At 49.4% G+C, this 11,253-nt stretch overlaps 1 protein-coding gene across 1 annotated transcript; it reads right to left on the bottom strand.

Moving 5' to 3' along the window:
- Positions 1-1,102: 1,102 nt before the first annotated feature.
- On the bottom strand, positions 1,103-7,778 carry Serpina6 (serpin family A member 6). The gene is made up of 4 exons (XM_027931451.3): positions 7,169-7,778; positions 4,567-4,837; positions 2,633-2,780; positions 1,103-1,285 (listed from the first exon to the last, which is right to left on the bottom strand). Exons 1-4 carry the CDS (start codon positions 7,776-7,778, stop codon positions 1,103-1,105), a joined length of 1,212 nt encoding a protein of 403 aa, XP_027787252.3.
- Between the last annotated feature and the right edge of the window lie 3,475 nt (positions 7,779-11,253).

The following is an 11,253-nucleotide window of genomic DNA, read 5'->3' as shown; positions in this document are numbered from 1 at the left end:
TGGTGACAGTACTCAACTCACCTCCTGTTGCTGTATTGAGGCTTGTCTCCTACTGTAAGTCCTATAGTGATTGTTTTATAAAATTGGATGCTCTGATGCTTAGTGCATATGTGTGTGTGAGTATAAATATATTTACAATCATTATATTTCTTGTTGTATTGTTTCCTTTATCAATATGTTGTGATCCTATTTGTCTCTTTTGACTGATTTTGGTTTGAAGTCTCTTTTGTCAGACATGAACATGGTTAATCCTGCTTGATTTGGGGTTCCATTGGATTGGAATACCATTCTCCATCCTTTCACTATCAGTCTATATTTGCCTTTTCTGGTAAGATGAATTTCTTTAGACAGCAAGGAGTTGAGTTTTGTTTTTAGATCCAATTAGCTAGACATAGACAGTCTTTAAATTAAAGAATTCAGACTGTTTACATTCAAGGTTATTTTTGAAAGATATGTACTAATTCCTGTCATTTTGCTGTATTTTTCTGATTATTTTGAAGGATCTATGTTTGTTTCTTTCTCTCTTATTTATCTTTTCCCATTTTTCATCTTCACTGAATTAATCATGTTTGATTCTTTACTTTTTTTATTCTTTACTTTTGCTCATGGGTTCCTCTAGTAATACTTGCCTTTTTCCCCCTATGTTCTCATGAGTGTGTTTGTCTTGTTTCCTCTTCTGAGGGTAGGAATCCTTTAAATATTTTCAGCAATTCTGACTTAGCAGTCATGAGTTCCTTCAGTTTCTGTGTATCTTGGATGCTCTTTAATTCACCTTTGATAACTTTGCTGGATTAGTAGTCTAGGTTGGCAGTTACTTTCTTTCAAGGATTGAATGGGATTAGTGCACTCATTGGAGACCCCAGGCTGCCCAAATGGACTAAGACCTCAGGCCTGGGGGTTGCAAACACTCCTTCATAAGGGTATCACTTCTGTTGCCTCCCCTCTCAAACACACTTGTCCTGAGAGTTGCAATGACAGCTATTTATTACAAGATACTAAAGGTAGGAATAACTGTGGTTGGGTGGAGGAGAAACTGGAGAAGACAGGGGGAATCTCCCACTCCCCCAAAGTCAGGTGGTCCTGTGCTCCCGGGTCAATGCTCTCAGGTTGGATTCACCACCTTGCCCAGGAACAGGCTGCTCCACGTGAAGTGGTCGAAGACCATGACAAGGAAGGGCCGGTTGAAGCTGATGGTGAGTGGCTCGGATTCCAGCTCCAGGGTGCCCTTGGTGGCAGCTGGCTTCATATCCTCCTCGTCCAGTTGCAGCATGGCCTTATGAATCACCTGTTAAGAAGGCAGGAGGTGAGGCCCTACTGTGTGTTAGGCACTTCCACACCCCATCACTGTTAGTTCTTGTTTCCTTTGCTTTGTGGAAGGTGAAACTGAGACTCTGAAGGGGTCACTTGCTGGATCCTCATGTAAGTGGCAGCTCCAGGACTAGAGTCCCTGGGCTTGGGCCCAACTATGCTTCCTCCCTAGGAGGGGTGCCGACCGAGCTGTCACACAGCCTGGTGCAGCGGGGCTTCCGTGTCCATATCAGGTGTTCCTTACCAGTCCCAGGCTGGGGGAGGAAGACCTCACTCTCTGTCCACCTTGCTAGGTAAATACCAGGTGGAAGTTACATGAAGCACTGGTACCTACCCTGTGGGCAAAGCCCAGGCAGAAGCTAAAATGTCAATCTTTGATTGTTGATATGCTCCTTGTGATCAAAATTAGGAGGAATTCTGAAATCTGTAAAATGTTTGATGAGCTTACACTGAAAGCCTTTGACAGATCATAATCTGGTAAGTCAAACAGCAAGTGACATTTAATGCACGCAGCAGCCTCTGGAAAGGGAGCTCTAATCCAGTCTGCTTTCCAGCAAGGACTCCAGGGCTCTGGGTGGCTCTGTGAGGCGGCCATAAGCTAGGAAGAGGCTGAGCTGGGATTGGGATCCCTGCAGTGGGTCTGGAGAATAGATTTTTGAGTTGACAAAGCTAAGGTCAAATGTCAGACTATGATTTACTGGCTCTGTGACTGTGGCAAGTCTTCACCCTCCCTGTGTTAGATACTCTGAGAACTTGGGAGGGAGGGCATGCCCAGAGCTGCATGGACTCCACCCTTCCCCCAGCATGCACTGTCCTGAGCAGTTACCACTGTGGTCACAAAGCCCTGTGCTCTGAGGGCAGGAGCCGTGTCTGAGTGAAGAAGTCATCCCCAGAGCCTCGCACAGTGTGGAGCACATAGTACATGTTCAAAAAAAAATCTGAACCAATGAATGAACACAGACCATCAAGTGTAAGGATAATGACTATACCCAGATAGAAGGCTCAATGTGACCCCAATTAGACATCACATTCCCTGTTTCTTTTTGCTGCTCAGAGTTCTGCCATGACGACTTAGTTTCCCAGTGTCCTCTCTGTGTGATCTGGTGGGAGGGGTAGGCTTGCGGGTTGTGGCTCTCCCCGTCACCAGCTGCCTGTGAGGTCTTGGGATGGTTGTTTTCTTCCCATGGATGGAAGCGCGTGGACCACACCTGCAGTTCTCAGCCTGGGATCTAAAGGCCCATCGATGAACAGGCTCAGTGTGACTTATTGCTATTATTTTTATTGTGAAATTTGGAGGGAAAAGGCAGCTTCCTGAGACACTTACTTTTGATACTTTCAGCTGCTCTGCATGGCTGATGCCTGAGAAGTTTGCCCGGTTGGTGAACACGTCTTCAATGCCCATGTCTTCCAGCACGCCCCTGAGGTCATAGGTGCCAGAGATGGAGACTTTGGGGATGTACAGGTGCACCTGGCTGGTCGGGGTAAGCCAATGAGGTTAGATATTCCAGGGCTTGGCCTCTGGAGATAGCCTCACAACCTCCCCCAGCAAGATGCTACTTCCTCATGGGATCCCTCCGGCCCCTGCGTCCCACTCTGACCTGCTCACTGGGGCCAGGGGAAAGGACAGGGAAAGAGCAAGCCCTGCCTCGTCCTCTCCCACATGTGCAGCCTCTCCTTTGGTCTCTGAACTGCTCGGTCCTGTCTACGGCCATTCCACCTTGAACATGCTTGATCTCATCTGACCTGCGCAGTCCTGTCCTTGTCAAGATTCCTTTGAGCTGATTCCACCTGTGATACAGCTGGACTACTGGCCATTGAAGACAATGGCCCCTTGAGATGTCCTTTTGGTCCCTAAAGAACACCCTGCTAGATACAGGGAGTTGAGGAAGCACCCACCTGGAGCCGCAGCTATGCTACTAATACTGTGTGACTTTAGCCAGGTCCTGCTAGGGTCCTCATCTACCTATGGTGAGCAGATGTCTCACTGGGGCCCTGGGTGCTGAAACTCCGAGATTCTGCAAGAACTGGACGATGGTGCTGGTGTGGAGAAGCTAGGTGCAAAGGTGCTGGGTGCACTGGGGCGGGCGGGGCCTGGGGCTGAGCTGGGCATCTGTACTCTGCCATATCAAGGCTTAGTCCTTCCTTTTCCTGTTCTCTAGAGGGAGAGAAGATGCCCAAGGCCTGAAGCCAGGTGGGTCAGCAAAAGCACACCTGCTCCCTGGCAGGTGCAGGGGAGGTGCCGTCCCTCTGTTCTCTGAGCAAAAGCAGCCCTGGAGGCCTGGGGATGGGCCACCAGCCAGTGTGATGTTTGAGCTGCCCTGTTCAAAAGGAGTTGAGGATGAATCTGAGACGACTGGGACAAGTGACTTTCCCCGTGGATGGGAAACACACACCCACATCTGGTCTGGGCAGGTGACCTTCCCTCTCAACTCATCATCCACCTGAAACCCCAGGAAGCTGCAACCCATGCCTTCAGTTCCAAATTGAGACCGAAACCCAGAGAGGTCCCCCTGCCCTGGGGGATTCCCCCCAAAGCTACACAATTGGTAGCAGCAGAGCCCTGAAGAAACCAGGACCATCCTGGTGCTTCTGCCTCCTGCTGGTGGGGGCAGCTCTCTGAGGGCACCCGGGAGGCCCCAGGGCTCCAGGAGTGATGAGTTTTCACAAGGACATTTCTTTTGGTGGAAAGAGAAAGATTACCTTCACCTCATTTTCAACAGAATAGGATCCAAAATTTATTGTTTTAATCATGGTGTATTCTCAGCACCGGGTGCAAGATCTAAATTACCGGTGAGAGACAGAAGGGACCCATTGGGGGTTCTCCTGACCACTGCTCGCCAGCATGCACACCCTTGTCCTCTGCTACTTATTCCTTTGTTACCTACTGTGGTCTCACTTTCTTATTTACTGATTGATTGATTGGCAGGGTGATTGATTGATTGAAGAAAGGTTAGATCCCCTGAGTGACCTAAGAACCGTCCATGACGGATACAGAGATGGCAAAACAGATAAGTGGGGGCCTGGGTGGTTGGTGAGCTCACTTTAAGCATTGATGCAAAAAACCTCACTTTGTGGAATTCCCCAAAGTACCTAAGTGCTGATTGATAGATGGAAAATGTCACAGACTGTGGGGACCCAGCAGACAGGAAAATGAGGAGCCCTGGAGGGTGAGTCCGGGGAAGAAGGATGACCAAATGCACCCCTTTCTGCCTGGGAACGTGGGCACTGCAGACACCCACGTGCTGGTGGAGGGCTTACCTCCTGGCCAGGGACATGGACCATCTCTCCATCATGTCCCTGCTCAGTGCGGCAGTGACTGTGTCCATCTGCCCCAGATCGGGAAGGATGAAGAAGATGGTCTGGTTACCCAAGTGGTCCAGCTGCACCACCTGGCAGGGGAGCTCCGGGTCGAGAAGGTGCTTGACGGAGCTCGACTGGAACATCATGGGCACCTTCACGGTGGTCGTCTCATTCACATAGAAGTTCTTCTCCGCGGTTCTCTCCGTGTTGGAGGGCTGTGTCCATGTGCCTGGGAAGAGGTGGGAGAGTGCACGCAGGCTAGGCCTGTGGGGCAGGGAGGAAGTGCAGCCCCAGAGCACCAGGTGTGCCCGACACCAGCCACACTGCCGCCTGCCACGTGCCTGGGTTGGCCCCACTCCAGCTGCCAGAAGGTTCTCAAAGATCTGGTCATTCCCAGAGGTTTAAAGCCTGTTTCACCCTCTTTCCCTTGAAATGGGTGGAGGATGAACTCTCTGAAATTGGCTTCCAAATAAGGAAGGAGGGAGAGGCCAAGAGACTTCTGGGTCTTAAACTTGGGGGTAGGACCAGAGTGGGTCCCTGCTCCGAGAGTTCTGGAAGTGGTGCCAGAATTCAAGTCTTTGACTCAAGATGGGGTCGAAGGGGCTGATTTGGGAAATAGACCATCCATTCCATCCCGCCCTGAGAGCCTGGCCAGTCCATGTAGGAGGCTTCTGCCACTGCCCCCTGGCTCCCCACTCCAGACCACATTTCTGGATGCATAGCCAGCGTGAGAAGACTCGTGGGGTCACAGATTTCCACCCTCACCCGTGTTGGACCTTGGGTCCCCTCTACTATGATGTCCCCATCTAGACTGCTTTTCCCCTCAGAATGGGGAACCCACTACCCTCACAGATGGGGCTTTGCAGATCTGGTCAGCTCTGGCAGGAAGACGGTTGGTGCTCAGGCTGAGCCAAAGTCTGCCTGACCACAGAGGCTCCCTGTGAGCCTCTCCAGACTTTCTGAACTTATTCCCCAAACCCTGAGTTTTCTTGCAGGATGTTTAAAGTCACAGGTTAAATCTCCCCAGGACCTCTTGGCTTTAGTTGGGGATCCTCAAAAGCACCGAGGATCTGATCTCAGCAGGTCCCAGGTGTCCTGGCTGCCCTGGACTTCAGGCTCTGAAGACCTGTGAGACCACTACTTCCAGCTGAGGCTGTTTCAAGGTGGCCAGAGCATAGCTCCAGGCAGACCTTTCTCCATCCCACGGCAGACCTTGGATTGCATGGCCAAAATTCATGGTTTTGGGTGGAGACAATGGAGAGAGGGTGGGGAACGTGGGGAAGCGGTCGGTGGGCACAGCCTAGAGACCTTGGGACCATGCCTGGTCCATCCTGAACGCCCTCTCTAAGCTCTGCGACTGCAGACACCGATTCAGGGTAAACTCTTCATCTAATCCTCTCAGGGCAAGTGAGATTACTTGAGGTTCTCAAACCAGCCTCCAAAGGAAGCCCGAGGGCCTCGGATCTGGAATTCGAGTTGAATACTGAACTTACCGGTTCCATTTGTTCCTCTCACTGGTTTCACCTGCGTTTCTTTGACTATGACTGCTTCAGTGAAACTGGGCCATGGGGGTCCCAGTTACATGTTATAAAAAGACGATTGCTAAAAATGTCCTGGACAAACTGGTTACAAGAAGCTAAGGGTTTTTGAAGGGAATCAGGGGAGGCTTCCCAGAAGAGGTGACTTTTTTAGCTAAGACCTGAAGAGTGGGAAGATGTGTTAGGCTGTCAGATAAACTGAGGAAGGGCTCACAAGAGCCATGGGTTTTGGTGCAGAATATGACTCCCCCCTATAAGCCCACGTCCTAATCCCTAGAGCCTACGAATATGCTAGGTCACACGTCCAGCGGAATAAGGTTGCAGACGGAATTAGAGCTGCTCATCAGCAGTTCTCGAGAGGAGAGATCGCAAGGGCAAGAAGTTGATTTTGTTCTCAGGCATAATGTGTCCGAATGCCCTAATCACAGAAATCAGCTGGGCATGCTGGAGGGGACACGTACTAAAGCCACGAACTCTGGGGTTTCCCTGTGGAAGTCTGTTACTTCAGCAGGCCTGGCGAGGGCTCTGGAGTCTGATCTGAACAAGTCTCCCTGGAGATTTTATGAATAGCATGTTGGAAGACCCAGCTCTGAACTGGTGGAGATGGAGGTGTGGCCCAGGTGGGCCTTGTCAGAGCTGGCTGAGAGCTCTGTGTGGGCAGGATGGCTCTGGGAGCATCCGGGGACCTGAGGGAAGCCTGTGTCTGCAAGGCCCAGGGATTTCTAGCCCAGGGGGTGCCTCACTACCAGGGCTCTGCCCAGACATTGGGGCGGCCACTCTGTCCCCGGTTACAGTCTGGGCTTGAACCAGCCTCCTGGAATCTGGGCAAATCACTCGGCTTTTCTGTCACTTTGATTTTTGCCAAATGATATAATCCCATCTTCCCAGCCACCTGCGGTGAAGATGGAGACCCAGGTGTGAACTGGGGAATTCAAAGGCTCTGCCCCAAAGTGGATTTTGATGGCTGCTGCTGTTCTTGGCCCTGGGTATAGGGTTTGTCAGAGGGGACGAGGAGGCGGTACCTTTGGAGAAGATGTAGCTGACCAGGGCGGGGATGGCCGGGCTGTCCGGGTCTAAGAATTCATCTGCCGTATTCCCCGGGGTCTTATTCTTGATGTACTCGTTGATCTGTCTGCTGGTCCCAGCCCACTCCTGGAAATCCACAGACAAGGCCTCTGACCCATAGTAGTGTTTGATATCTTCCAAGAACGAGTTGAGCAGCTCCAGGCTGTGGTCAAGGAACAAGGTGCTGCCCATAGTGATTTCCAAGCCAGTGTCTGACTCCCGGAGGAGGTGCTGGAGGTGCCGGAAGCTCTGGTGTATTTCACCTTCAGATGTCTCCGTGAGGTTGAAGCCCAGGCCCTGCAGAAGCTGGGCCCGTGTGTGGCCACCAGCACCCAGGGACAGCATAGCTAGGGCTATGGAGATGCTCACTGGGGAGATGAAGGTGTTCCTGTCAGGAGCCAAGGCCACCAGGTGCTTATACAGGCTGAAGGCAAAATCAGCATTGATTGGAGCCAGGTCCCGGTGAGGGCTTTTCGTGCTTATAGCAGCATTGGGGTCCTCAGCCTGGATGGTCCAGAGGCCACTGGTGGACAGCCAGAGAAGACACGTATACAGGGCAAGTGACATTGTTCAGTATGGCCAGGATCTGCCAAATCAAGAATGCTTGTTAGATGTCATGGTGGCCTCTGGGTCAGCAGACCATGGTGCCATAGGAGGCAGACAAAAGAGGCACTTGACCACTGAGTTACGTCCCAAAGTCTTTAATTTTTTTTTTTTTTTAAGTTTTGAGAGATCTTGCTAAGTAGTTGAGGCTGGCCTCAAACTTGTGATCCTCCTTCTTAGCCTCCTGAGTCACTGGAATTACAGGTGTGTACCACCGCGCTCACTTGGGCTTTAGTTTTCTTATTTGAAGATATGAGTTATATTCACTGTGATTGATCAAGGGCTAGTAGGTTCCCACCACTGATTTAGGTATTTTGCTTATATTCTCCCATCTAACCTTCACCCAAACACTCATGAAGTAAATATTATTAACCTGATTTTAGGCAGCTGGAAGCAGATGCTCAGAAAGGTTAAATATCCATCTAGCTGATATATTCAAAGCACTGAAAGAAAAACAAAACAAAAACTGTCAACAAAGAATTCTGTATCTGCAGAACTGTCCTTTAGAAATCAGGACAAAATTGAGGCTGGGGTTGTGGCTCAGTGGTAGAGTGCTCGCCTAGCACGTGCGAGGCCCTGGGTTTAATCCTCAGCACCACATAAAAATAAATAAATAAAATAAAGGTATTATGTCCAACTACTACTAAAAATATATATTTTTTAAAAAGAAATTAGGACAAAATTAAAGCATTCCTTGAGAAAGCCGAGAAAACTCATTACCACATATCTGCCTTGCAAGAAATATAGAAGCGTTACTGGATTGTAACTTGAAACTGGATGGGGAAATAAAGATCTCTGGTAAAAGTAAGTAGCAGGGCAATTATTAGTTAGTATTATCGTAATACTAGGCTTATGCATAAAAACAATTATTAGTCTGTTTTTGAGTACACAATGCATAAAGATAATTTGTGGCATTAATATCAAAGAGAGGGGTCAAAAGTATGAAGAAGGCAAGTTTTGTATATTATTTAAGTTAAGCTGGTATAAATTCAAATTAGAGTGTTATAATTTTGGAGATTAATGGCAATTCCCGTGGTAACAACAAAGAAAACATCTAAAGAATATGAGCAAAAAGGAGAAAAGAATTAAAATGTTTCACTTCAAAAATCGACTAAGCCCAAAACAAGACAGTAACATAGAAGACGAGAAACAAACCAAAAAGAGCTGTAAGGCATATAGAAAACAAATAGCAAAATGTCAGAAGTAAATTCTTCGTTTTCAGTAATTACTTCAGTAATTACGATTAAGTGTAAATGGATCAAAATCTACAGTCAAAAGACAGAGATTGACAGGATGGATGTAATGGTTAATTTTATGTGTCAGGTTGACTGGGTCTTTGTCCGTTCAGGCTGCTCCCAGGTCTGGAGGCTGGTGAGCCCAGGGTCAAGGTGCCTGCAGATCCACAGTCTGGGAGGACTAGCTCTTTGCTTCATAGGAGGTGCTGTATTTCTGCTTCCTCACATGGTGGAAAGAGTGACGAGTCCCCTCAGCTTTTTTTTCTAAGGGCATTAGTACCATTCATGAGGATGAACTCCTCATGACCTGATCATCTTCCAAAGACCTCACCTTATCGCACTACCGCAGTTGAAATTAGCTTTCAACACAGGAATTTGGTCAGGCACAAATACTCAGGCCATAGCAGCTGATAGAACATTTCTGGATGTGTCTGTGAGAGTACTTCCAGGAGTTTGAGTCAGTAGATTGACTAAAAAAAATCCAACTTCATCAATGTGGGTATGTATCATTCAGTTGAGGAGCCAAAATGAAAGGGTGATGGAGGGAAATTCTCTCTGTCCTTGAGCTGAATCATCCATTTTCTCTTGCCCTTGGGCATGGGAGCTCCTGGTTCTTAGATCTTTGGACTCTGGGAGTTATACCAGCAGCCCCCTGTCCATTCTTGAGCCTTCAACTTAACACTGGGAGTTACAGAATTGGCTCCCTTGATTGTCAGAACATCAGATTCAAAACTGAATTATACCACACACTTTCCAAGGTCCCCGGCATGCAGAATGTGGGACTCTCGGTCTCCACAATCACATGAGCCAATTCTCATCGTATCCTCCCCTCCACCCCACACATCAGAAAGTGATTAAAGAAAGAAGACATAAAGATGGAATGTCTTCTATGTTTATAGATTGGAAGGCAACACCGTTAAGTGACACTACTCTCCAAAACAACCCCTGAATTCAATGCAGTCCCCATCAATCCCAATGACACGGTTTGCAGGGATAGAAAAATCCATCCTTCAATTCATATGGAATCTCAAGGGGCCCTGCATAGACAAAATGATCTTGAAAGAGAACCACAAAATTGAGGGTTTCATGTTTCCCCAGATTTGGTTTCTGACCTGAATGGCAGCAGAGTTCTTGATTTCCTTGGGTCACGTGACAGATCAAGCTGGATTAGGGTCCCAGGGCTGCTGTTTCTGAGCTAGGTGATGTGGGGTGGGCTAGTTAGGCTCTGCCTGTTTTCTCAGCATGAAACACAGCCGATGGCAACTCTCCCTTCAGCCTTGCCTGGGTTTATGCTTTTGTCTTCTCTTCTCCAGTCCCAGTGAGTGGCCCAAGGTGGCCGCTCAGCTTCTCTCCCTCTCTACTCCCCCTGATCTGCCTCCTGATCAGCCCCTTCCAACCCCTTCTCCCCTCTTCAGTCAAATGCCTCTTGCTAAATCTTTCAGTAACTCCCTGTTGCTCTCAGATGAGGCTGGTCTCACTGATGTGGTCCAGGGGCTCCCTGGGACTGTTCCTAGCCTTAGATATGTGCCCTTAATGTCTTAGGTGGGTATCAGAGGCTTCTTCTATTACCCACCAGGCTTTTATCCGGCTGCAGGACTTGGGAAGGCAGGGCAGGGCAGGGCAGGGCAGGGCGGGTCATCTCAGTGCCCCAGTGCTTGCTGAACCCTGCTCTGGGAGGAGAACTGGAGATGAACGTGGACCTGTCCCAGCCCTGCCCCATGTGGCCCCACTCCAGGTCCCAGCCTCCCTGCTGTCTGTCTCTCTCCTTCTCAGTCTTAGAGACTCAGTGCTTGGCTGCTGCCTCCAGGAAGCCCTCCCCCTGTGCTCTCTGTCCTCGCTCTGTGTCACATAGAGGGGAGCCTTTGCTTTGGCACCGGTCACTGCTCTCCCATCTGCGACCCCCTTGGGAGAGGACCCTGGGTGGCACAGGTTTTCCCTGTCTCTGGGGAGACTGTGGGCTGGACCCCTCCTGTAAGAATTCTCCAAGATGGGGATTAAAACTCTCCCCATCTCTCCAGATGGATGAGAGAACCAGTCACAGCCCCCAGCAGTGCTTGGCCTAGGTGACCTCACTTCATGGTTTGTCCTGGACCCATTTACAGATGGGAAAACAGGCCAAGGAGGCAGAGCAACCCGTGCAGGCCTGGGGTCTAAGCCCAGGTGCCCTGACATTCTCTGCAGAGAGCCAGAGGACAACAAAACAG

The sequence above is a fragment of the Marmota flaviventris genome, chromosome 2 (genome assembly GCF_047511675.1).
Source record: "Marmota flaviventris isolate mMarFla1 chromosome 2, mMarFla1.hap1, whole genome shotgun sequence".
NCBI lineage: Eukaryota > Metazoa > Chordata > Mammalia > Rodentia > Sciuridae > Marmota > Marmota flaviventris.
Note: the sequence above shows the minus strand (reverse complement) of the source record. Positions and strands in the feature narration are given on the sequence as shown.